The sequence below is a fragment of the Botryllus schlosseri genome, chromosome 1 (assembly GCF_051294905.1).
Source record: "Botryllus schlosseri isolate E-star chromosome 1, Bs_hap1, whole genome shotgun sequence".
In the NCBI taxonomy this organism is placed as follows: domain Eukaryota; kingdom Metazoa; phylum Chordata; class Ascidiacea; order Stolidobranchia; family Styelidae; genus Botryllus; species Botryllus schlosseri.
In genome coordinates this window covers 4,279,206-4,307,100 of record NC_137236.1, presented here as the reverse complement: position 1 = coordinate 4,307,100, position 27,895 = coordinate 4,279,206, and the positions used below count along the sequence as shown (strand labels likewise).

At 38.9% G+C, this 27,895-nt stretch overlaps 3 protein-coding genes across 6 annotated transcripts in view; 2 read left to right on the top strand and 1 right to left on the bottom strand.

Moving 5' to 3' along the window:
- The window catches only part of LOC145443231 (serine/threonine-protein kinase PLK1-like), a 430,606-nt gene extending 406,083 nt beyond the window's left edge, over positions 1 to 24,523 (top strand). The window contains exon 6 of the mRNA XM_080321307.1: positions 24,326 to 24,523. Within this exon, the coding sequence (XP_080177433.1) occupies positions 24,326 to 24,444 (119 nt within the window). The 3' untranslated portion in view covers positions 24,445 to 24,523. The remainder of the gene's footprint in view (positions 1 to 24,325) is intronic.
- The window catches only part of LOC145442337 (serine/threonine-protein kinase polo-like), a 294,599-nt gene that overhangs the window by 202,473 nt on the left and 64,231 nt on the right, over positions 1 to 27,895 (bottom strand). The window lies entirely within an intron of this gene.
- LOC145444738 (serine/threonine-protein kinase PLK1-like) overlaps positions 26,024 to 27,895 on the top strand; it is a 261,677-nt gene continuing 259,805 nt past the window's right edge. For both annotated transcript variants that reach the window (XR_013916804.1, XM_080322889.1), the window contains exons 1-3: positions 26,024 to 26,174; positions 26,998 to 27,142; positions 27,699 to 27,776. Coding sequence is in view for 1 of the 2 variants with exons in the window: in XM_080322889.1 (XP_080179015.1) it covers positions 27,022 to 27,142; positions 27,699 to 27,776 (199 nt within the window). In the remaining variant the exon portion in view is untranslated. The remainder of the gene's footprint in view (positions 26,175 to 26,997; positions 27,143 to 27,698; positions 27,777 to 27,895) is intronic.

Here is a 27,895-nt window from a genome sequence, read left to right as displayed (position 1 = left end):
CAGGCCAGGCTTGCGCGCGGCCGCGGCTAATTGGCCGGGCCTAATGCAGATGCGGTTCTTCAAGCCAGTAGAACTAGGCTTGTTAGAGACGTGATAAATCAGGCTAGAAACGATTGCCGAGCGCACGCCAACTGATGACTTAATTTCGCAATCATCGGCACGGCAAAAACTAACGAGAATCGATCTCGCTGAGATTATTGCGAAATTAAGTCATCGATTGGCGCGCGCTCGGCAATCGTTGCTAGCCTGATTTATCACGTCTCTAACAAGCCTAGTTCTACTGGCTTGAAGAACCGCATCTGCAATAGGCCCGGTGCGAACTATACCATCGCCTGCACAATCGCATCTGCTTTGCCTGTCCCGCACCATATCATCGTTGGCTTACACAACAATCGCATCCGCAATATGCCTGATAGGAAATATATCATCGCTAGCCTAACGATCGCGTCTCAGGCCTGGCATGCTTTGGCTCCTATCTCTCGATGGATTGTATGCGGATTTGCGATTGTGATTAAAGAGTGACATCGCTAAACTGAATGACATCGAATGTCCGCAATCGACCTCAAACATGTACGTGCGTACATACTTGATTTATTTTCGCTAATACTTGAACATAACCATCGGAAGATGTGTGTCAATGCTTGAGTTATAAAAGATGAGAAAGGTTTGAAATTGAACCACCTGAAATCGGTGCCATTATAGAACTGATTCCATAACAACTCGGACATTTTGACTTGTGCAAATCGTCGCCGAGGTTACATAATATGCGTTGCCGTTGATATGCGCGTAACACGCGTTGAGAAAGCTCGCATATTCAATTGTTCGCGAGAGATCAGGGACTCGCTAATTAACAGCACTTCCCGGACACGTTGACAAGCTTATCATACGCGTAAGTTCGTCAACGCGAGGCGGTTGTAAAATCGTCATTTACGCACTACTTAACCCTAATGAATTGATGCTATAAAAATCGAAACCCCGCCCTCTTCATTTCAAACCCTTCCCATATATTTCGGCTGGCTACGCGCCTGATTAACAGTGCTATTTTTACTTTTATACAGGTTGAAAAGAAAAATATTTCCTGCTAGTTTGTAGCTGGTCGTTCCAGTCAGAAGCACAGCGTCATCAAAACACCTATGGTACGTTATAAGCTGTCTCAATACACATTACTGCAAGAACAACAATCATGATAGTCAGTGGAGTCATTAATTGACAACTGAATAATAAGGGTTGGATTGCACCCAATTCATAGCCAACCGTATACATAAAATAAAAATTCAGGTCTATGACAATTCATCTCTGAAGATTATGTATCATTTTACATTGAGCACAGCTTCAATTACGCCAATAACAAATGCACAACAACATGACCATCACTAATCGCGGTTCCATGTGACTATGTCAACATTCATGGTGTTCATGAGTGGTTTAAGTTTAGTGTATTGTGAAAGCAGCAGTAACCCTTACCCTGACCTTAATTATACGCCAACCCAACTACAAAACTAAACCCTATTTATCACTTAACCAGACAAGGACAACTAGACAATCATAGCTATCAAATTACACTGATTAGGCCGGTAATAAAATTCTGAACTAATTTCCGAAATACTTCCTCGCTCTGATCAGTGTTGGGATGACTCGTGTCAGACTCTAGTCAACTTTTTTGTATGACTTGAATCGGAGCTTCAGAAATGCGGATTGGTGTTGATTGCTGTTTTGTGGCATATACACCGACTTATGATATAAATATATGCCGCTGGACAAGGATATAGCCTTTTGCGGCATTGTAAGTCTTGCACCAACCCTCCATGCTATCCCAGTATAGCATGAGCACCAAGCAGGGAAGTCATGGATACCAGTGTTACTAATCGGGTCTTTGGTCTGACGAGGCCAAGGATCAAACCCACGACCTACCGAATAAGAAAACGAACGCTTCACCATTACGCTATCTTCTCGGTTTACCTCGTGACTCGGAGCAGAATTTAGTAGTCAATTTCAAGTCATCAAATAAACGATGTACCATGGGCAAGTTAGGATTGTTCGCGATACGCTGGTGTCACTTGTGAGAGCGACCAGTCATTCACTGCCAGTCATTCACTGATTGTAGGTTTCTCAGATTCTTCATTGGTACACAACTAGGAAATTGACCACAAACGAAATGATCACAGCTTATGTTGTCGTAATACAGTGGTTCTCAACCGATTGTCCGCAAAGCATGTTCAGATAGTCCGCGAATCCTCCAAATTTGCAAAATGGTTGAAAACCAAATTTGTATTTTTTTAATTAGTGAAATATTTTCGCTCCAGAACTGTTCAAACTTCAGGACTGACATAACCAGAAATACAGTCTTAGATGAAATATTCTACTAGGGAAACGCATTTTAGTAACCAATAGTCTACTGATACAAAGATATTGCTGTTTAGAGAGAAATTTTTCAATCTAATTTTTTAAATGTACCCAGAATTCAAAGAACAACATTTGTAAATATTGGACAATTATGAGGGTATGCATTACAAATGTCAGAAAATTTGCTAAATTATAATGGAACGAGTCATAACCGATATTCCAGAATAACTTCATATTGACCTGCTAGATAAAAGTGAATAGGCTGGACGTTAGATGTTCTGTTTCTCAATGTTGATGCCGTATATATCAGACCAAAATTGTCTTCTGAAACGCTGCGGTTAATTATTACATTCGCCATCTCCTATCACTGTGGAAATGTATTTTTGGCACTCATGTCAAATCGACGACGTGGATTTTCCAGCACGACAGCGTAGTCAAAGAAATGTAGCTACAGAATTCGCTACATTAAGTCCTCCCAATTTGTACATCAATAGTATGTTGTTATTTTCTGGAAAAGTCATTTGGTCGATCTTTAGTTGCCTACAGTTAACATTTGCAAATGGTATATGACGATTGCACGATATTTGAGGTAAATTTGAACTAATAATCGGGGTAGGGGTCCACGAGGGTCCCTGGCGGTCTGAAAGGGGTCGGCGAAGACAAAAAGCTCGAGAACCACTGATCTAATAGGAGCGTATCTTTGTTTCTTAGGCCGCTCAAGTGCTTACCTTATGTAGTGCTCACCTTTACCAACTTTCTTGTATGATTTAAATCCAATGTATATAGTTTATGCTTTTAAATTCTCACGGATATGTAGCTGAGTAGGGTATTGTACCATATCGAGGCTTCGTATTGGATCCTCTATGTTGGCTGATAATAACAGACTGTAGAGCATGTGGCTATACAGTTACTCAAGTATTATTTACCAGTCCCGCGTGTTGGTGAGCGATACAACGCCATTCTGTATGTATAGTCAACTTTATATTCGCTATTCGATTCAAGATAAATGTTTATTTTGGTCAATCAATCTGTCTTTCACACAGTCAGCAAAATGCAATGACTTTTCAGCAACACTCATACTTCAGCAATTCAATTTGACTTGAACCATGACTGGAATTGCGACTTGACTCGAGTAACCTCCAAAAAACGAGTGACTTGAATTGACTCGAGTCACCTTCGGAAATCGATTGACACGACTTGACTCGAGTCAAAATTTGCAATGACTCGAGATGACTCATGACATGAAGGTAGTGACTTGACCCCAACACTGGCTCAAATACAGATTCTAATCTAATCTGTAAAAGGTTTGTATGCTCTCATTTTATTTCTTATCTGCTGTCTGGTTTTATTGAAACTGTACTGTACCGTGTGAATCGAGTCAGGATTACTGTACACATATTTCCATAAGTATGAGAATGAACTCTGATTTGATATGAGATTAAATTGATTCAACTACAAAGTTTTCACGAATTCAGTATCAGTCTAACTTCAAGTCTAATCTAATTTGGAAATTTGAAAAATGCTAGCTAGCTAACTTTAAAAAAGCTGAAAGTCGTCTAGTTGTTCAAGTCTGCCCTAAACCCATTACAACACAATTAATTTTAACATGTACACTGGAAACACGTATTGGTGATTGTCATATTGTTGTGGATAGAAAAAGACCCAAAGGTGGTGAATTGATCCCCACACTGGCTACAATTGATGGCAGGACTAAACTTGAAGATTTTAGCACATACTGCACACAGAGTGGACACTGCCTGCAAATCCCAGTTTTCAAATTGGTTCCCTTTTTATAGACCTCATTTCATTTTGAACTTCTGCAATCAAAACGAGATGGAAGAATTTTGCATGGCATTTTACCATATTTATGAAAATAGTTAATGAAATGCTTTGTAAATGACCTTTTGAATTCCCGGAACCATTCAATATGGTTTCAACAATTTTAATTCCAATTTTAGACCTTTTAACGTGGTGCCCGCATGAGTTCTCTCATGCGTAATCAGTAGATATAAATCGAGTATTAGGCTTCGAGTCAAGTTGGGGATTTGAGTATCCTTCATTGTGACGACATAACAATACGAAAGATGTGTCAAGTTCAGATATGTACGATTTACGCGATCACGAAGTGTATAATGCCAGTTTTATATCACAATAAAGATAGCTTGGTGTTTTTACACCACAACCATTTCATTCAACTTTTGACAACAATTCATGTTTTTAATCCTTTCACAGAAGAAAATAGCATCGAAACTCGAATTCTGATTTGGCAAGTTACATCTTAGTGGCGAGGATCATATGATTTCGAAACTCAGAAAAAAACAATCCCTTATTGTCCCAATCAATTCATTAAAACCTGATGCCCACTAGGACACTACCCAGCCCTAGCAATTACTATTGTAGCGCTTTTCAGATCATCTTTGGAGCTTGCAAAAAATTAGAATCACGAGACCCAAATATCGTTTTGGGTTTCACAAGGCGTAGTTAACTCTGCAAGACTGAAACTGTGCAATGATACAGGCTCATGAACCCGTTCAATCCAGTTTTAACGATGAAATGTCCTATCGGAAATAGTATTATTTTTCATAATCCAACATTTCGTACCCTGCTACTTCTATGGGTTGGAGTTGATGAATATGCATCATTCAATATTTTTGCAGACAACCTAACCATTCCATGAGGGAGCCCATACAATGTCAATGAATTTTTGATTGTAATTAAAAATCCATAATTTTCTACCATATTACTTTCCGCTTAACAAACTTGGCATTTTCATCAACTAGCCAGTAAAATTTGAAAACAACCCTAAAAGTCTGTCTACTTTACAAAGCCCAATTATTATAACGCCGTAATACGAGCAGGAGCGTTGGCAGTATCCCGACTAGATATCTTCTAGAACTGTAGTTCTTCAACTTTTTAAGACACACCTCCTCGGTCAATATTAAAAACTTTCACCAACCACTTATCAAATGAAAAGGCAAGGCATTGTGAAAGCTATAACTCTTTCAGCAGTAGTTCTTGGCCTTTCCTAACTACGATAACTAGGCAAGCCCATACGATAATCTGCAGGCCTTTAGCAAACTACAAATTTTCGCCTAATTACGAAAACCAAAATCCATCACATTGCACAGCTGATGCAATACTATAGAATACTGGTGCACAAAATCAACTGTGCATAAACAACAGCGTAAAAATTATTGAATATTTTTCACAAAAATACAAAAAATATTAATGAAGATTTATCGTAGTAATAACCCTACTAATTATAGATAGAAACAGGATAAGAAAGTGCTTGCATTTTATTAGGAGAAATTCAGCTCATAATAGCTGATTGCTTTACTTCCAACAAATTCGATCACCGATGTATGGCCGTAATAATATAACTCTTAGTATCCTATAAAGGAGTGTACTGTAATTGAAAAAATCATCTCTCACTACTCAACTTGAATTGTTGCAATTAATACTAAATTCGAATACAGTAATGTAATCATTGTGTCCATCGGCACTCATTTTCAACAGTGAAAATACGAACATAGAAACCAACGATAAGACACCATATACAAGCAGCTCTCACAAATCATAATGTGACATTAACCAAAAACATCAGACAAACAACAATACTTCCCCGGATGCAAGCTTTATACGATAATAATCAGTCTGAAGATTGTTAAAATTAGGACACTTATGCATATGCTGCAATACCTTCTTTGGTATACTCCGCACACTGGAAAATGTTCCCCATGATTACCAACAATCAATGTTCCCCATGAGCGATTGAGCATGTCAACATTTATGGTTTTTCTGCGATATTCAAGTGTCCCCTATTTTCATTTCTTTTGTCTTCACCTGGATATCTCTCTTAATCTATATGAAAATTGAGTTGCATTTGGCTAGTGAAATACAATGCCCCTTATGAATGTGCACAAACAATACATCATTTCCGATCGCCAAGACTGGAAAAAGTGGTTGTTTTCAGCAATAAGTTGCGCGTGACAGAAGGGTTTCTTGAATAGAATAATCAAGTAATGAAGCGAAAAGTTGTGCGTGACGTTGCCACCAATTCCACTCTGGCCGATCACTAAAACAAAAATGTGACAGCGTCAGATCTGTCATTCGCGAACTATAGTCATGGAGTTTTTGGGAACACATGGTGGTGATCATGAGGATCACTTTCCAATGTGTAAAGGCGTACCAAACAAGTGCTGCAGAATGTCAGATAACGTTTTCGAATATATATATTTATCCAAACTTTATTGTAGGCCCTTTTCATGATAGACATATGCATGGAAAAAGCACCATTCTCAGTCATACTTGTACAAACTACTGAATTTTCAAATTGAGTAAATAAAACTCGAATTACTCACTTTTAGACACGCTAGAAAAGACTAGAACTAACTGCCTTCACAACTATGAATCACAAGTATAGATTCAATCTTGAATCGACTTCATCTTCATCTTATTAGAATCGGCTTTCCGCATGAACAATGAACATCAGTGCAAGTTTGAAATGGGAGGGGTTTTGACCCTCGAAATCCACCCCTTAGCTGCTTAACCGTTGCTAGTGATGATTCTGAGCTTGCAATTGGTATTAGTTGCAAGAACATCACCCAATGAAACACTGGCATCACAATTTACGTTAGATGACAATACGTTTTCTACTTCTGATTCAAGTTTCCGTTTATCGGCAGCTAATTTTCTGTAACTATAACTATTACCTATTCAAAATCACGAACTAGAATTAGAACTACTTGAAAATTCGACCTACAACTAAACTAAACTGAGCAGTGAGCACTGAGCAGTGAATAAGAAAAGCAGAACACCTGAGGTCTCGGATACCCAATCATTGGGCAGGCCTCATGGAGTCATAGCGACACCTTAGGGTTGTACGGTGGCAAAAAAGTAGAAAGCAGAACTGCCTGCCAGGAAATATTCTTTTTTTTTCGTGAGACAATCATAGGGTGTCGTTCTTTTGATGCACTGTTGACTATAGGTACCAATATTTTATAGTGATGTGTCAGGCGTATATTGACGTAGATTTTCGTATTCTATGTTACTCTAACTGGGCAATAATTCTAGACCATAGAAGGCTTGCTGATTAGAGCAAGAGTTCGTCATGTTAGTAAAGGTTGAAAACCACTGATATAATATCGGTTTCGCAGTTAATTACTCTATCACTCCACATCTTGCATGGTTATTAACATTAGCTTTTGTATGATCGGCAAAATAATAAAAAAAACTGTCGTTTACGGCTCATCGACGTCGGCCGCAATATAGATGGGTGATTCCCCTCTGTCTGAGTAGATATTTCAATATTTGATTGCTCACTGCTCTGCCCAGCAACGGTATAGATAACTAATCTCCGAAAGTTAGTAATCTATTGCAAAAGTATAATTCACAGTATTGTTATTATAAAGAAGAAGTTATATACTTTATTGCATAACCTTTTATCAGTGTCAAAGACTAATACCAATTATCCCACGCGACTTGTATTTCTCAATTTGCGAATTATCATCAAATTATCTCTCCGGACTAGACATAGAGAAATTAGGATGTTACCGTCAAAGCTCATGATCAGTTCCGCTATTATAATTGCATCTGTTTTTTCCGGAGGACCTAAACTTTAGGTTCTGTGGAGACTTCTACAAATTATCGATCTTGTTGCCTGACGATCAATTAATCATCGCTCTGGACTATAGTAACCGAGATATCAAGATGATACCATCACTGCGAATCATCATCCATTTCGCTACTATGTTTTTATCTGTTTTACTTGAGGTTCTGTGCAGACCTCTACAAACTACTTATCCAGTTGGTTAGCTAATTGCTGGTATTTTGAGTAGATCAAGTTTCATATCAATCAGTAGCCAGTAGCGTACTTTGAAAATTCCCAGTTGTATAGTTCTCTAGTTGTGCATTTAAAAAGATATTAATTGCCAAACCACTATAGAAAACATGTGTCGTAATTTAGTATGAATCGTGATACCAGTGTTCTGTTGTGTGATGTTCTTGCGGCAAGCCATTAGCAATAACCCATTGCTAGCTGACAGTCATCACTAGTAACAGGAATGTAGCCTGGGGTTATAGTTCCAGCTCTAGCTGTCTAGTCTTCTATAGGCCTAGTCTATGAACTACAAGTAAAAAGTATGAATCAAGTTTGTTCAACAACAACATATTTCTTGGACAACCTAACTATTATATCAACTAACCAGTAAAATTTTTCAAAATAAGGTATTTTTAAATAACATAATAGACTTTGTTCCGGTATCAGTTTGTCTGTCCATGTGAATACACAATATTTCTTTTTCCAGACTGATTTGTATTTGATTTCACTATAATGTAAGATAAAGCTGACATCGCTACTAAAGAGAACCCGAAGTCGTGTGTGATGACTCTAGTGGGAAACGATACATGAGAGGTACATTTCTTGGCAAACGGGGATTTGCGAAATGCTTCAAAAATCACGCAAGTCGGAACAAAATGAGTTTTCGCTTGTAGAATTGTGCTGAAGGTGAGTAAAGTTTGTTAGCGGAAGGAATCTATGTGACTGGTATATGTTGTATGCACCAATGACTTGTTTTGTGAACTCTTGTGAAAACAAGGATTTGGTCTGAAACTTGAAAGTTGTTATTCGACTATGAAGTGAGAGGGGTTTCCGCCCCACACCCACACCTTGCTAAGCCCTTGTTAGTAATAAGGACTCTGAGATAGCAATGAATGCAACAATATCACACAACAAAGCACCGGTAGCAAGATTTGTGTCGACTAATTGTAGGGTGTAACTAATTTTGTTTAAATGCGCATCTAGAACTAGAGCTATCACTAAGCCATTAGCTAATTATAATTGACCATCAACCAACTAGATGGGTAGTTCATGTAACTCTATATAGTTGTGTAAGTCTATATAGTTGCATTGACAGCTGGATAACCTCTTCCTGAACAACAACATGGAGGTGAAGATTGGAGATTTTGGACAAGCTACCAAAGTCGACTTTGACAACCAAACAAAGAACATTTTTGGGCCACACCAAACTATATTGCACCGGAAGTTATCGTCAAGAATGGACGCAGTTTCAAAATGGACACCTTGTGGCTGGGATGTGTTTTGTGAGTATCACTCATCTAGGACTTACTAAAAGGGGTTGCAGCGGTCTTAGGTGTAGAAATGGGTAAAATCGAGCACATGAGAAATTCGATTCTGAATCACGCATTAGTCTTCGACTCGAGTATCACTCGTTATGACTTCATATTATTTACGCCATATGAGTGATGCTCCTAAATAGGATATGTCTAATATCAAACCTATAGGCATCATTTCATGTCATTTTTTATTGGCAAGGTTCACTGATACGCAAAATTTGTTGTCAGATTTGACCGGTCAGGTTGAGAACCACCGATTCAGATGTGCCTCACAAATAATATTCTCTAGCAATCCAATTAGCTTTTCATTTTGTTGTCAGTCACAGGTGTTTACAAAGTTTACAAAGGATGACGAGTCATCACGGAACCAGAGACCTGTTATTACATGCAACAGCTTCTGCTTGGTGATATTTATCTTCACGGAATATCAAGGTAACATTGCTTGCAGGTATACCAGACTTGTACAAACTGCTGGATTTATTGGAATCCGCTACTAATACTAGAACTAGACTTACTCACTTTTCGGAATTTTCAACTACAACTAGAACGAACGACTTGAGAATCCACAACTAACTACTTGAACTAAAACGTGACTTACCGAATTGTAATGATCTAGGAAATAAGAACAGCATACAACAGCTAAACGGTATTACGATTCACACCGAACGCGTTTTCTAGTTGTCGGACAATTAAACTCTTCAAATCCAAACTAGAACTACTAAAAAAGCAGTTGTTTGTTGGTCATCAATTAATGCGTTTTGAAATTTGTACAATTCTGGATGCTTGTGTAACTAACTGCAAAATTTGTATTGACAGCTTGAGAATATATTCCTGAGCAACAACATGACGATGAAGAGTGGATATTTTGGCCTAGCTACCAATATCGACTTTGACAGCTGAGCAAAGAACACGTTTTGCGTCACATCCAACTATATTGCCCCGGAAGTTCTAGGAAAGTAAGGAAACAGTTTCAAAGTGGACATCCGGTCGTTGGGTTGTGTTATGTGAGTATGATGCAGCATTGAGGTTGCAAGGTTTGTAGGTGTAGAGATGGAAAATATTGCGCACCCGAGTAATTCGACTCTGAATCGAGTCGAGTATTTGAGTAGCATTCATTACAGCGTTAATAACATTATGACTGAACTGCAAAATTCAAATATGTACTTTTATGCAACCACAAACAATGTAAGGCCAGTCCTACATCATATTCAATATAATTTTGTATTTTTCCGGCCGTGCTGTGGGTTGATTCTTTCCGAGATATGTCATTTCCACTAACATGTGTAGTTACGTACCTCATATCTCGTAAGGTGCGATATGATCAATCGCTACTTCATGGCTTCCACACCGGAAAATCATAACAAAACAATAATTCTTGTTGATAGATTTCCTCTTGGTGGCCAGGAGCGTATCATTTTAAAACTAAAAAACTCATCTCTCGCTTGTCAACTCCAATCATTAGAATTGACGCTTAACTCAGATTCCAATATCCGAATCACTATGCCGGTTTTAGCCACGAGCTTCCCACTTGATAACTTGATGCAGATTTTTTCATCACCCTAGGTATACATGGTTGGCCGGTAAGCTACCACACTGGATTTTCAAACTGAACAAGTGAACAACCATATAACGACTCAATATCCAAAATGTGCAACTATAACTAGAAGTGACAACTACTTACTTTTCCAAGTCCACAATTAGACATAGAGCTAGTCAGAGAAAGATGCGGTTAGTTGCTCGTCACGTAACAAGATTGACCATTTGTACGAATCTTAATTTCAGGCAATGGCCATCAAAAAGACAAAATTTGAAGACATCAGTCTCCATCGCAGCTGGAATCACAAGCACGTTGGATTTCAGCAGATTTTTCCAAGACGATAATTTTGTCGACATCATTCTCTAGTTGTGCAAAAGAAGGGTAAAAACATTTCCTTGTCACAGCTGCAATGTCTCTCAAACTGTTGAGGTCGCGATTGCATCAGCTATGTAATGATCGTTACTAGCAGATTTGGACAACTAGATAATCGAGTATTAAGTTTCGAGTAGCGTACTCGAGTCTCATTCATGATAACTTGAGCACGGCCGGTATCGTATATTTGAGCCGATAACGATAAGTAGCACCTTCACCGATAACCCCGATATACTCGGCCGATAACGAAATAATATGGCAACTAGTTTGAGGAACATTTCCAAATCTTCAGAGCATTTATTGGAACAAATTTGCTCGTTTTTGTTATATTTGGATATGATATAAAATAGAAAGGATGTATTTGGACTCCTGTTAAGTAGTCAGTAAAAAGAGTACTTCTACTTTGTCAGGATACTCAAGAAGATTTTGATATGGCGTAGACATGCACTATTTCTCAGATCACTAAAGTGGATATTATTTTAAACTACTAGCATACCTCTATGTAACAGTTTATTGGCAAAACTAGTCCTCGAATACCTACTTCAAAATCGCTACTTGTGCTAGTACTTCAGTAAAATTATGACGTTACTTCTATACTCGAGTATCAGCGATGAATAACAAATCGATGAATATTCCCAGTGTAGCAATCGCTGATGATAGTTCTCCGACTGCCTGCTACCATGTTGTGCTGTCATGGAAATTGCTGATATTTTTTTTTATTTTCATGGCCGATATCTTTCGAACAATAATACAGACTCAATATGATTGGCCAAACGATATAATCTGCCGGGTAATCAGGATACCTTATTAAAATATACACCTCCTGACACTCCTGTCACTAGTACCTGGTATTTGAATTCCAGGCATTGCTGCGGATGATCACCAGGAAGACGAAATGTCAAGAGATCATCTTCATCACAGTTTGAAATCACGAGCACCTCTTTGGATTTCACGGATTCTTCCAAGACAAGGATTTTGTCGACATCGTTCTCGAGTGGTGCGAAAGAAGGGTAAAAGCATTTCCGTGTTACAACTGTACTGTCTCTCAAACTGTAGCGCTCACAAATGTACCAGCTCTGTAATGTTCCTTACTAGCAGACTTCAACAAGTAATTGATATCAATTTTACCGATTTTTGGTGTAATTCGTTTTCGAATTCAGTCATTCTAGGCTAATTTGTAAAACAAAATTACGTCGGTGTAATTCTAATACCGAGTACAAGTGGGAAAACCAGCTGTAATTCTAATTATCATCTTATTGAGAAAAAAATTGTGTAGGATAGACATAATTTTGATTCTAAGCCAGTTTGGAAAAGCTCAAAATTTTCTTGATGGACAATTCTGATCATTAGAGCTGGGCACAATCATTCCAGTAGAGTAGAGAGATATGAATTTTTATAATTTTGAAGTATATGCCACAAAAGCCAACAATAAAACCAACTGAACTTACTGAGAGTAATGGATTCAAACGCATTTTCCATTGTGGATATCTGTAAACCCAGATTGGTCGTATTGCGGTATACAAAAAATGTAGTACAAACTCTACCCACGTTAGTGGAAAAGTCACATCTGTGTTGTCGTGATCAACCCGCAGCAATGTCACAGACTGCAAGAAATAGGTACCACGTCGGTATGATTATAATATACAAATTATCTTTATCTTCGCAATTTGAATTAGAACTACAACTACTCTCTTTTCAAAACTCTGAACACCAACTAGAACTACCCACTTTGCAACAACTAGAACTATAACGACTGTTGAATATCTGCAACTAGCTTAACTAAAAACACTACCAACTGATAATAATTGATTAGACCAGTTGTTCCCAACCTTTTTCGACACGTCGCCCCTTTTGAAGGTCCACCTACCTACCCACCTCGTCACCCCCTAAAGCGTTGGTCTTTGGCCCGATAGGGTGATAAACCACCTCAGACCCCCTGTCAGCCAGTGGTTTTTTTTTCGCTACATTTTAGCTATACCCTATTTCATGTACTGTTTGGTAAGCCACCGTATTTCGCCTAAACGCGCAAAGTGCCACAAATTTATATAATTCATGTTTGAATCGGTCAATATGGTCGGGAATTGCATATATATTGCTATCAATTTTTTTCATCCTCTTTTTGCTCACGTAATCAGATTTACCGGTAGATCTGAGTGTGGTGTGTTGGAAAAGGTAGGGCACCCCTAAATAATAATTAAACATCTTCTGGCGTATACCCGTTGGCAGGAATGAAACAGCACTTCGTCAGGCCCCCCAAAAAAATTTGGTCTTGTGCTCCCATAGGGTGATAAACTGACCCTCATCACGTAGTTCGCTTTGCCACGAAATTAGCCGGAATCATTGTTATATCGACTTCGTTACATGATGCTATTTTGTGACCTCCTATATCTGGTATGTCAGCAGATATGGAAATCGTCAAAACATACCAAACTAAAAGTCGCACATGATTTCAAATTGGTATTTCTTAACTGGCTAATAATTTTTTCTTTGCAGGATGGAATTTGTCCTGATAGAGTTAAGGTCGCCTGGACAGGAACATTCGACGCCAGCCATTGAGGCACATATGGACAATTAAGCATATATACTAGGGTTGTCCATAATTTGGAAAATCTTACAAATCCTCGGTTGTAATGTCTTATTCGATAGATTATTGATAAAAAACGACACTGAGCCTGAAAGAAGCTCAGAGAAAGGCCGTTAAGATTTCGTGCAAAGCGTTTGAAAGTAGCTGCCGAAGAATGGGCGTGCCACCGACCATAGAACGGCGAGAAGACTAGTAATCAAGAAACCACGGCTCTTGATTGGATAATCGGCTATGCTTCAATGACCACGTCAGCAGCAGCTTGCTGATTAGGTGAACAAGGAGTCTGCTACTGGCGGCGATTCAGAAAGCGCATTGTATGTAGGTTGACAGATAATGATTAAGGATTGATTCAAGGTATATTGAGGTACGAAATACATGATGTACAAACAACAGCTGCTTCACAAAAACGTCTAAAGCATGACCGCTTCATTGTGTAGGAAACCGCTGTAGCCTATATGCCTTGTTTTCAACGAGGGAAAGCATAGGCGCTTATGCAAGTGGCGACGGATTCCTAGTTTCAGAAATAATATATCATTATTGAATACAAAGATAAAGCTTAACAATGACACTATAAGTTAGGTGATCTTATTGGGCTCAGGTTGCAATAGTTGAAGTTTTGAATGCTCTAGCGATCGGTTGAGAACCACTGCTTTAGACGTTTTTGTGAAGCAGCTGTTGTTTGTTCATCATGTATTTCGTACCTCAACATACCCTTAATCAATCCTAAATCATTATCTGTCAACCTACATACAATGCGCTTTCAGAATCGCCGCCAGTAGCAGACTCCTTGTTCACCTAATCACCAAGCTGCTGCTGACGTGGTCATTGAAGCATAGCCGATTATCCAATCAAGAGCCGTGGTTTCTTGATTACTAGTCTTCTCGCCGTTCTATGGTCGATGGCACGCCCATTCTTCGGCAGCTACTTTCAAACGCTTTGCACGAAATCTTAACGGCCTTTCTGTGAGCTTCTTTCAGGCTCGGTGTCGTTTTTTATCAATAATCTATCGAATAAGACATTACAACCGAGGATTTGTAAGATTTTCCAAATTATGGACAACCCTAATATATACGTATAAGTATACATATCGAAGTTTTCGGTCAGCACAATGGCATTCCTTTTCGGCCAAGGTCTTCTCGCTGCTGATCGTTCTGGCACACTTCTCGGAGTCGCATGTTAGATGACCTCTACCTTCATCTGTCTTGGTGCGTCGTGGCGCAGTAATGGCTGACGCCGAAGTCCCCCATTTCCATAAATCACGTGTATTTTTGTTGGGGGACGGGTACCTCAATGTCTGTATGAAAATTTTAGGATAAAGTTCCATGAATTTCTGGAAAATTACACTACAATTTTTGTTAATTCACGAAATATTTTTTGCTCCTAATTGGGGGTTTGGGGTGCGGTAGTTACGGTCCCAACTCCAATATAGCCTTCTTAACGCGTCATCGCCCCCCTATCGCCCCCTTTGTTATTTTCGCCCCCTAGACCGGCAAATCGCCCACGTTGGGAACCACTGGATTAGACGAATAACTGAATTGCGAACGGGCCAACAAATATCAGAGATAGCATCAGCTCTTCAAAAGGACGGGGTTTCTAATTTTAAATGAGAGGGGTTTCGACCCCAAAACCTTCTCCATGGCTACGCTTCTTTTAGTGCTGATGATTCTGACCTAGCAATGGCTGCAAGAACATCACACAACAGAACACCGGCAGCAAGATATGTGTCGACTAGTTGTTTGTAAACTTTTTTTTTTAAATGCGCATCTAGAACTAGAACTACTCACAAAACCAATAGTTAGTTAACTACAAGCAACTACATTAGCAGTTTGTACAAGTCTATATAGTTGTAACTGGATTCGTCTTTGCAGCTGGACGACCTCTTCCGGAACAATAACATGGAGTTGAAGATAGGAGGTTTCAGCCTAGCTACCAAAGTCGACTTTGACAGCCGAACAAAGAACACTTTTTGCGCCACACCCAACTATATTGCCCCGGAAGTTCTCGGCAAGAATGGACACAGTTTCGAAACGGAAACCTGGTCACTGGGATATATTTTGTAAGTATGATTTACAGCCTTTCTCAGTGGAAAGTATTAATCAAACTATAATTCTCATTGCTGACTCAACTCTTAGTGGACTCTTACTATGCGATCTTAACAAAAGGTATGTTATATCTGAGACTTGGAGTTGATATTTTGATTTTTTTCTAATGTGCTCTGCAGTGTTTTGATGACAACTAGTCAACTTTTCAAGTGTCTTGACTTAACTTGAGTCACCTTCAAAAACTGAGTGACGTTACCTGACTCAAGTCTTCTTCAAATAACGAATGACTTAAATTGACTCGAGTCACCTTCAAAAATCAAGTGACTTGGACTTGCCTGAAAAAATCGAGTAACTTGACTAGATTCCAAATATGCAATGACTCAATTACAACTGGAGGCAAATTTCAACGGTGAAATTTTTATAAATCTATGCTATGGTACTATGATGGCAGGGCAAATCAAGTATCTGAGTGACTCAATTCTGGATTAAGTATTAGACTTCGAGCCGAGTAATCTAGTATCATCGATAACGCCGTCATAGCAGGACGAGAGATACGGGAAGTTGTACTAATCTATCGCACAAACGTAATGCCAGTTCTATATCACAACCGAGATAATTTTGTATTTTTTCGACCACTCCTATTTCATTATACTTTGTGACAATGCTGTGGGTTGCTCACGATTCCCAGATATGTCATTGATGCTTACATCCTTCTACAGTGAAAATAGCATCGAAAAAATAAATCTCGTAGTGGCCGCAAAAAGGTACATATTTTAAGATTCCACATCTTCCACACTGGTGTCATGCCATAATGAGTGATACTCTAGACCAGTGGTTCTTAACCTTTTTTCCTCCAGCGCCCCCTTTCAAAAATTATCGTGCTCCAGCGCCCCCCAAACTTCATAATGTAAGGAATGTAATAAAAACGATGAGTAAGAGGGGGGGCCGTAACAGCACTTCGTCAACCCCCTAAAAACGATTGCCTAGCGCACCCATAGCGTGATAAACCGAACTTCTGAGGGCCTCGCCCCCATGAACCCCCTATCGTGATTTCGATGGTCAGCAAAGTTTCTGTGGCCTGGTCACCCTAGGTACCAAAATTTGCTATAATGCATGAATGAATAGGTGGTAATTACATATATAAGTCGCGATAAACTGAGTGAGCTGTTGTATAGGAAGATAAATGGCACGTAATTGATAATTAAACATATTCGGGCGTGCCCGCAGGTACAATTATTCGTTACCAGGGCCGTAACAGCACTTCGTCAGCCCCCCCCCCAACAAAAGACGTTAGTCCTGGGTTTCTGCGCACAGAAAATCTACGTTGCGCACAACAAATCCGAAGTTATTCCCTTTTTTTAGTCGATACGCACTGTTGTCCAGGGGTCAGCGCAGTGAGTTGTTGAGTGTGCGCAGACTCATCAAAACTTGAAGCGAACATTGTGAGGTTTCTTGGAAACTGTAGGGCCCGTTACTAATAATTCAACATATTCGGGCGGGCGAACCCGTTGGTATGACTTCGTTGCATGATGTTATTTCGTGACCCCCTGTCTGCAATATCAAAAAATATAGAATCGCTCAACGGGGATATCGCCCAACAGGAATATCCCTGTCGCCCAATCGTACTAAACTAAAAGACGCACACGATTTCAGATTGGTATTTCTTCACTGACATATAATTTTTCCCTGCCAGATGGAATTCGTCTTCTGGGGTTCAGATTGCCAAGACAGGAACATTCGGTGTCAGTCATTTAGGCGCCCATGGACAATTAAACATATATGTATTTTGAAGGCTATATGTAACGAAGTTTTCGGTGATAATTTGCTCTGAATACTCATTAAGGATATGTCCTATCACCACATCATCTACTGCGAAGCCATTTTTCTCCAGCGCCCCCCATACCGCCCCCCTTAGCCCAGCGCCCCCCATATCGCCCCCTGAGCGTTTCCGCCCCCCTTCAACATCGCCAGCGCCCCCTGGGGGGCGCTGGGGGCAAGGTTAAGAACCACTGCTCTAGACTAATAATCGAATCATTCGGGTGCTTGGGTGCTATTAGCAAAATGGCATCATTTAATGTAATTTCTAATTAGAAGGTTCATCGTTATGCAAAATTAGTCGTCGTATTTGACCAGCCCGCCAGTTCAAACAGGTTGAGAAGCACTGATTTAGATGTGCCCAACAAATAATATTGGTGATTTCATTAGGGCAATCCAATTAGCTTTGATTGTTGTTGTCAGTCGCTGATGGAACTTCAGAAAAGAAGGCGTGTCATCACGGAGAGTCGTTATTACATGCAACAGATTCTGCTTGGAGTCGGTAATATTAATACTGGTAAGATCATTCACACGGATATCAAGGTGACATTTTGTTGCAGTGGTAACGTACTTGTACAAACTACGGGACTTTTTAATATGCTACTAGTAGTAAAACGGGACTTGCTCACTTTGCAGAATTTTCAACTAGAACAAGAACTAACGACCATTACGAATCCACAACTAACTACTTAACTAACACATGACTTACTGAATTACAATGAACTAAGAAATAAGAACATAACACAACAGAAAAACGGTATCACGATTCACACGAAACGTGTTTTCTAGTTGTCCGACAACTGAACCTTTCAAATCCGCAACTACAGCTACTAAAAAATCACTCTTTTGTTAGCCATCAACCAACTAGATTGGTAATTTGTACAAGTATGGATGCTTGTGTAACTAAACGTGAAATTTGTATTGACAGATGAAGAATCGATTCCTGAACAGCAACATGAAGATTGGAGATTTGGCCTAGCTACATAAGTATACTTTGACATCCAAACAAATGACGCCTTTTGCCGCACATTCAACGGTATTGCCTCGGAAGATCTAGGGAAGACACAGTTTTAAAGTGGACACTGGGTCCATGGGTTGTGTTATGTGAGTACGATGCAACACCGGATTGTATGGGTCTTAGGTGTGGACCTGTAAAATATCCCGCACCTGAGTAATCGGACTCTGAATCGAGTCGAGTATTTGAGTAGCTTCCATTACAACATCAACAACATTATGATTGAATCGTAAAATTCTAATATGTACCTTTTATGCAACCACAAATAATATAACGCCAGTTGTACATCATATTAAAGATAATTTTGTATTTTCTGCGGCGTGCCAATTTCATTGCACTTTGTGACAATGTGGAGGGTCGATTCCTTCCGATATATGTCATTTCCAGTAGTGTGTGTAGTTTTGTACTACGTATCTCGTATGATGCGATATGATCAATCCATATTTCATGACTTCCACAGTGGAAAAACATGTCAAAACTATAATTCACATTGATAGATTCCATCTTAGTGGCCAGGAGCGTATCATTTCAAAACTTAAGATATCATCTCTTATTCCTCGACACTCATCATTAAAATCGATGCTCAACTGAGATCCCAATATCCGAATCACTGTGTCTAGTCCTAGCCACAAGCTTCTCACTTGATAATTCGGTGCATTTTTTAAATTACCCTAGCTATTACGTTGTTGGTCGGTATGATAACATACTGGATTTATAAACCGAGCTGAGGAACTATAGAACTACTCACTTTCCAAAATGTACAACTACCCACTTTTCCAAGTCCACAATAAGAAGTAAAACTACTCGGAGAAAGACGTACTGAGTAACTAGATTGATTATTTGTACGAGTCTCAATTTTAGGAAATGATCATCATAAAGACAAAACTAGATTAGTCTCCATCGTAGTTTGAATCACAAGCTAGTCGTTTAATTTCACGGATTTTTCGAAGACGAGGATTTTGTCCACATTGTTCTCTAGTTGTGCAAAAGAAGTGTAAAACATTTCCTCGTTACAACTGTAATGTCTCTCAAAGTGTGGCAGTCGCAATTGCATCAGCTCTGTAGTGATCGATACCAGCACGATTGCAAAACTAGATAATTCCTGTCTAATTAACCTAATTAGATCCAAATACCCATGTTGTTGAAGTTTTAATCTGATTTGTCAATGCATTTAGGTCCACAGTTTAATTTAAATGTAATTTCTTGTGTTCCTAAAACTGCTACAGGACACCTGTATCGTACAAATTGGCCAGCTTTGTGCACAGACATTTGCCATTGTCGTGCTTATGAGAATAAACCGGGTGTTGATAAGAACTGACACTTGATTTTGTACAATTTCTTTGATGAAATAAGAAATTACAATTCTAATCTGATGTGGAAAGACATGTGTAGCTATCAATATAATTCTGATCAAATTTGAAAAATAAAAATATCAATCACTCTAATTCTAATCTAGTTTTGAAAAAGGGCAAATTTTCTAATTACACAACTTTGATCACTAGTGCTGGCCACAGTGGTCACAATGAGTCGAGTAGTGAAACGAGTACTGAACTTATCCATTCGTTGCCATATGAGTATCAAGCAACAAAGAATTCATTTATTAATGAGAATTATACTTTTGGAAGTGTTTTCCACTGTGGAAGGCTGTAATCCTCGATTGATCATATCACAGCTTAAGAAATATCTAGTATGAAAGTGCAGTGTTACTGAAAACGACATATTTCTGAAGTCGCGATCAACCCACAGCGTTGTCACAAAGTGCAATGAAAGAGTATGGTAGAAAATTTACAAATTCTATAAATGTGATGTAGGGCTAGCATCATACTCGACTTGAGCTTAATACTCGTGTCAGTTTCAAATCAGTCAGACAGTCAATATTACCCAGCCCCGTGTATGACAAGTCAAATATCAAAAATATATCATGAAATGAGGTTTTTTAATTTGGAAGGTTCATTGGTTCCAAAAATATGTTGTCGAATTCTGCCAGCCCGCTAGCTATTCAGATGTTCCCAACAGATGATACTGTTGTTCTCATCCGTGTCAATACAATTAGCCTTAATTTTTCTAGTCGGGTCTCTGAGGGAAGTTTACAAAAGAAGGCGCGCCATCACAGAACCAGAGATTGGTTATTGCACGCAACAGATTCTGCATGGAGTTGTTTATCTTCACGATGGTAACATCATTCACAGAGATAATAAAGTTACAGTTTACAGTAGCGCATTGTATTTGATCAGAGGTGGTCAGTAACGATTGATTGACAGCACTCAAGTCAGACTTGGACAACTACATAATTCTAGTTGTCTAATTAAACTAATTACAGTGAATGCCTGTAATCTGATTCTAGTCTTATTTGGTTTTCCTGAAATTCCTACAGAAGAACTGTATAGTGAGAAACGAGTCTAGCTTACTGCATTCTTGTGCTCAGGAGAATGAACTTTGATATGATATGAACTGAGCTTCATTCGATGTCCCAAGATTTCACGGAAACAGTTGTTAATATAATCTAATTTGGAAAAATAAGTGTAGCTATCATCCTAACTCTAATCTAATACGAGAAAATGTGTAGATAACTTCTAATTTTTATCTCATCTGAAAATAACTGTGTGGATACTGGTATTACAATTATGCTATAATATTTGTTCTGTAATGCTAATTCTTGTTAAATATGGAAAAACTGAACATTTGCTTGTTGTGTAAGTCTGCAAATAAGCCTACCCTGCTACGTGGACCTCTTCCTATCCAAATATGGAAATAGTTTACTATTTCAAATGCAAAGCTATTATAGTTTTAACCCACAAATCCTGATTCTCAAACAATGTTTGAAAATGTGAGTAACTATCTGTGATTTGATCAATATTAGAGATTTTCTCGCTAGAATGCTGGCAACGACCCTCTGTAAAGAAGTGTGGGCGAGCGAGTTCTTCAACGGCCCCGTTTCACGGAAACTGCCCACAACCGACTCGACCACGGAAAGCCATATACAACATGGGGGTGCACTACATAGTTTGAATAGTAAAATCTTTCATAGGGCTGTGTAAAATCGAGTTTCGTGATTGATTCGATTCTGAATCGAGTATTTCGCTTCGAGTCGAGTGATAGCTAGATCTCGGCCAATATAATATTTTACCAATACCGATAAGCACCACCTCAACCGATGCCCTCATATATTCAACAGATATTGAAATAATCTGGCAACTTGGCACCTAGTTCAATACACATTTCCAAACCTTCTGAGCAGTTATTTGAACAGCTTTGTTAACATAAACTAATAACAAGAACTAGAACGACTCACTTTTTGAAATCCTCATCTAGATCTAGAAGTACCAATACTCAAAAACATTCGTTATTTGACCGTCAACTAAATAGATTGGTTATTTGTACAAGACTGAATTTCAGGCACTGATCATGAGAAAGACAAATGAGTCCAGAGATCAGTCTCCATTGCAGTTTGAGTCACAAACATGTAGTTGGTTTTCACGGATTTTTCCAAGAAATGGATTTTGTCTGCATCGTTCTTGAATTGTGTAAAAGAAGGGTAAAAACATTTCCTCGTTACAGCTATAATGCTATAATGACCGCTATAATATGGCGGTCGCAATTGCATCAGTTCTGTAACGTTCATTACTAGCAGACTTGGACAACTAGATAATTCTTTTTGTCTAATTAAAGCGGAATGCAGGCAATCTAATTCGAATCTAATTAGTAAACACTCAAATGATTCTGTAATCTCATTTCAATTCTGATGTAATTTTTGCTTTCCTTGAAAATGCTACAGAAGAACCGTATAGCACAAAACCAGCTAGCTAGCTTGCTTGCTTGTTGTACAGATATTTGCCATTCTCTCTCTTATTAGAATGGCTTCAGAATTGATAGGAAGAGAACTTGATTTTTGTTGTGTTACATTCACGAATCAAGTTATTCTAATCTAATTTGGAAAAATTCTGTTGCTATAGCTTCAAGTTAGTTTGGAAAACTTGAAAATTTCGCTGTTGCGAAACTCAGGCTTGGCACGATGATTTGTGTACTCAAATCGAAATGAGTAATGATTTTATTGATTTGAGTTGAGATATGATTTATTTAGTACCATAATGAACTTATACGCTCCTCGCCACGATAGGATAAAATCATTACCGTCTATTACGAATCCTAGTGGTTCCTTTTACTCGACCACAGTTGGTAAAAATGAGTCGAATATGACTCAAGCGCAAGAGTGCGCAGTGGTAATAAACACTAGGGATGGTGTGAACGCGAGGTTCACGTTCGCGTTCTGTGTGTGAATAACCTCAGATATTTAGAGGTTCGCGTTCACAAACGAACCTTGGTAGGTTCTGCACTGTGAACCTTTTTCATATATTACAATTTTCACTTCATTGTAGCATCTTTGGTTGAAATTTATTGCATTTCAACTACGGGCCTGGTATATGCATGACGCTGGCAGCATAGAAATCAACACTAAACGAGCATGCACCTTTAAAATCTCAAACATTTTACTTGCTTTGTTACAATTGTTTGCTCGAAATATCCAGCTTTCCGTTTGCGAATATTTAGTGACTCATCTCTGCTGTGAGCCTGATCCACAACCCCACAACATCAAGAGCGAAACACTACATGTAGGTTGTCAGCGAATGACTCTTGTCCAACCAATCAATGAAATTATATCGTTGTCTGATGTATCATAAAAACAAACTCCGTGGATTGGGGTGATGGCTACTGCTGTATAACTTGTTAGAGGGGTAACATCGGTAGCAAGTAGGGAAACCCGTTTTACACTCTGCTCAATATCAACGTAGCAATACTAGGAACGCCAAATACATTGTCAGGCCTGACCTTGACCGTTAAGGCGTAACCTTATATTCCCTTGCAAGCTCTCGTCGGAATTGTGGCAAAGCGACGCAAGATATTGATTTTCTGGGATGATTATATCAATTGATTGCCCCAGTTGATACATCTGTAGACGTTTAAAACACCAATAGGTATTTCAGCATTGTGGCATTATGTGGCCCGAATCGTCGCTAGGTATTGCAAGGCTATCACTTCACTGAAATGTAGGGTTGGAATTAGCAATATGACGTCACGAGGTTCACGTTCGCGTTCACACAGAACCTTTCAAAAAGGTTCGCGTTCACAGGAACCCGAACCTTTCAGAGGTTCACACCATCCCTAATAAACACCTTGACTCGGGGTCGGATTCTAGTCTCCACACTGTGATTCGAACTTGACCGTTTGCACGTTGACTTGGACTTGACATGTTTGTGAAGTGAATATGATTGGAATCAAAACCATAGAAGAAAGATTGACTCGTTACTCAGAATTTTGTGGTTTGGTTACAGCCCGGACTGACATCGATAAAACGGGTAACTAGCATCTTTCACTAATAAAGCCAAAGTTTAACCTTTTATGTAAAGTGAAATAAATTTTTCATTTTCGCAAACACAGTCCTATTATCAAATAGTTGCATCGGCTTATTCTTGTTTTCTTTACAGGTGCCGCTAATACAGACGGACAGAAACCTCTCGGTGACAAGCCAGAGGCGACCAGCATATGCAGTGCCAATCACCAGACCTCCATACAGCAGAACTTGAGGCTCAGCTCAGGAAGTTGATCGATGACAATCAAACGTTGAAGTCAACTATACAGAAGGGTGCGTTGTCATTTGAGGAACACCAAGTGGTTTTATTCTAAATAGACTTCCTCTTTGCAATTTAGGCTATATTTAATATTTTAAAATTCGAATCTAGCAATGGCTCAAATCAATTCATGCTTGTCTGGGGAACTCTGACGACTACATAGATTCTCTGTCTGAATCTAGTTTGTAAAATGACATTGATTTTGATCTGGCGGATGTCACATTCATTCTACTCTGAAATTCTAAAAGTGATTTTTTGATTCAAAGTGATTAGGAATCCCATTTGTGTATCGAGATCAGTAGATGTCATAGATCTAAATTGTGAAGTATGTTGCAGTGACTAAAATCTTGATAGCACCAGTCAAGTGTTACATTTCTGTATATCAAACTCCTTATAATTCAACAGATGAGGGAGAAGATACGCCCGCGGCATTGATGCTTTGGAATAGCAAATGGGTAGATCTGACGGAGAAAGCAGGATTTGGAATGGAAATCTTGGTATGATATATTTATTTGGACATCTACACAGTACTGACATAGGGGGAGCTTGTTATCTAATCGACAAATACAGGATCTAGTCCAGGGCTGGCAAACCTTTTCGGCCAAAGGGCCACATTCGATTGACGAACTTTTGCGCGGGCGACTATCCGCGCGAAGCGCGAAAATATTTTGAAGTTCATAGATCAATAATATTGTCACTTTACTATATTGTGGGCCTGCTGTATATCGCTGGGCTAGGTTTGCGAGGACTGGACTATTCGGCGCTTGGTCATATCGATATCGAAAGCTGTGACCAACATGGGTCAATCACTTCGTTCCTAGGTTTCACGGTGGACGGTCTTACTGCGAGCGCAAATGCACGGTCGCATATGTTGAACGACACTTTGTCTCGTAATCGCGAATATAGTTAGACTCAATCTGATACATTAGGTGTTCTTCCATTTTCACAAAAGGGCAACAATATTAAAAACAAAAAAATCGAGTGACAGCATATTGCGCTGAGCTTGTAGAAAATTTTTACCTTTGATAAATCTATCGCAAATTATTCTGCTCTATTGTAGTGTACGAAGATGTACCAATATGTGAATGACTGATGGATCTGTCAATGCGTCGGAACTGATATTTTAGTCATTACATCTCAAGTATTGCGGCCGGACTAATCAAATTTTTGGTTGGCCTTGCAAGCTACAAATCTGTGAAATCCATTTTTGATGATATTAGAAATTTCGGAAATTACCTCGCGGGCCACTCAAAACCTTCCCGCGGGCCACGGGTTGGCCGGCCCTGATCTAGTCAAAGTAGCCAGCGTGAACTCTCGAACACAAGTACAAGTAAACGTTTGTAACTAAATGTAAAATTTGTATTAGAAGCTGGAGAATCTATTGCTGTACAATAATAGTGTTAAATAATATCAGAAATATAATTCTGATTGATCAATTTACTCTTCGTGGCAAGGATCGCATAATTTCAGGACTGGAAAAATCCATCTCTCACTACACCAGTCACATCAAATCATTAGAATGAATACTTGATTCAGTTTTGATACATACTTGATACATTATTTTATTTATTGTAGGTAACGATTGTTGGCCAACCAGCGACCGTTTAAAGGTGAGACGTTGCAGCAAACCTTCTTGAAAATGGAGAAGAAATGAATACATTTCTCCGCATAATGTATCATCTGCAACTTGCGATCTTATAAAAGGGTATGTTATATCTGAGACTCCGATTTGAATTTTTTTTTCATATATTCCTGTATGTACTGCAGTGTTGGGATGGCTGGAGTCGTGTCTCGAATCAAACTAGAAGGTGGTCACAATAGTTAACGTTGGTACTCAAGAAGAAGTTGAGTCGTAAATTTTTACTCGTGTACCCTACAAATACAAGTAGTGGTCTCCAAGTAAGTAGAAAAATATGTAGGCCTTCTCTATGCATAGTTTTTTCTAGTGACTGATAACTATCACATAGAAGTAATCTTTATCGTAACAACTTGTGGAAGTAGTGTCAACTGTTCAAGTGACTTGAATTGTTTTGAGTCACTTCTAATTTCGAGTGACTTGATTTTCACAGCTTTCACATTCACTCGAGAGCCACCTTAAAAATTTTGAGTCGCTTGATTTTGACTGATGTGACTGGAATTGAGTCATGTTTAAAAATCGAGTGACTTGAATCGAGTTACTTCATATATTGAGTAACCCCGAGTCGTAAGTTTACTTGGCTCGATTCAAGTCAAAATGTGTAATAGCTCGATCTGACGAGTGAGTCGATTGACTTGACTAGAGTAAAACCGAAAAAATCTAATGGCTCGAATTTAATTTACTCACTTTCCCAAATTCGACGACATTGACTTGACTCGAAGACCTGTAAGACTCGATATGACTTGAGACTCGATGTTAGTGACTTGATTTGACTCAAGTCACATTCAAAAATTAAGTGACTCAACTTGACTCGAGTCAAAATCTGTAATGATTGGTGACTCTTTGGTAGTGACACGCACCATACACTGACCCAACATGATTTTGTCCACAGCATGTTAACTATCGATCCATCTCAATGACCTACCACAAAGCAAGTTGTGTCAACCCACATTTCACGAGGCTACATACCTCAACAACTACCGACCACCTGTTTGCCTATCACCACCACAGAGCTCGATTGAAGCCAACTTTCAACAGTTAGCTTTTTATAACCTAACTACAAGGTTGTGGTTTGAGCCTGACCGATATTGGGATATTGAAATTTGGAAAATTCGCAGCTTTTATTCAGATTACGTCTAGAATTCTAGCTTAAAATTACTCAGAAATTGAGTCAAGTTGAAATCATATCAAATCCGACATCTTTTTCGCTAGCATGAGAATGGCAAATAGCTGTACACCGAGCTTGGCTAGTTTTGCACTATGCAGTTATTATGTCACAAAGTGCAATGATATAGGTATGGTTGAAAAAAACAAATCATCTGTTATGTGAGGTGGAAATGGAATTGTATAGTTTGTAGTTGCATAAAATGTATGTGATTGGCCTTTCCATGTCACTAAGCGATACTCTAATACTCGCGTGCCTTAAATTTTCATGTATGATAAAGTGATTATGAATTCCATATCCATATTGAGAATGGCAAATATCATAGGTCCAAGTTACGACACTTTCTAGTCTGCGACGTTACCAAAAAGATTGTTAGCACTGGCTACATGTTACATTTCTTTGTATTACAACTCCTTTTAATTCAATAGATGACGCAGAAGAGCCAGATTCTGTACCGGTGCTTTGGATTGGCAAGTGGGTGGATCTGACGGATAAAGCAGGATTTGGTAAGGAAATCTTGGTATCGTCACTGCGACTGGATTTATACAATATTGATACGAGCTTACTATCTAATTCCATAAATGCACAAGTGAATACGGTAGTCTGCGTGACTACTCAAAGATAG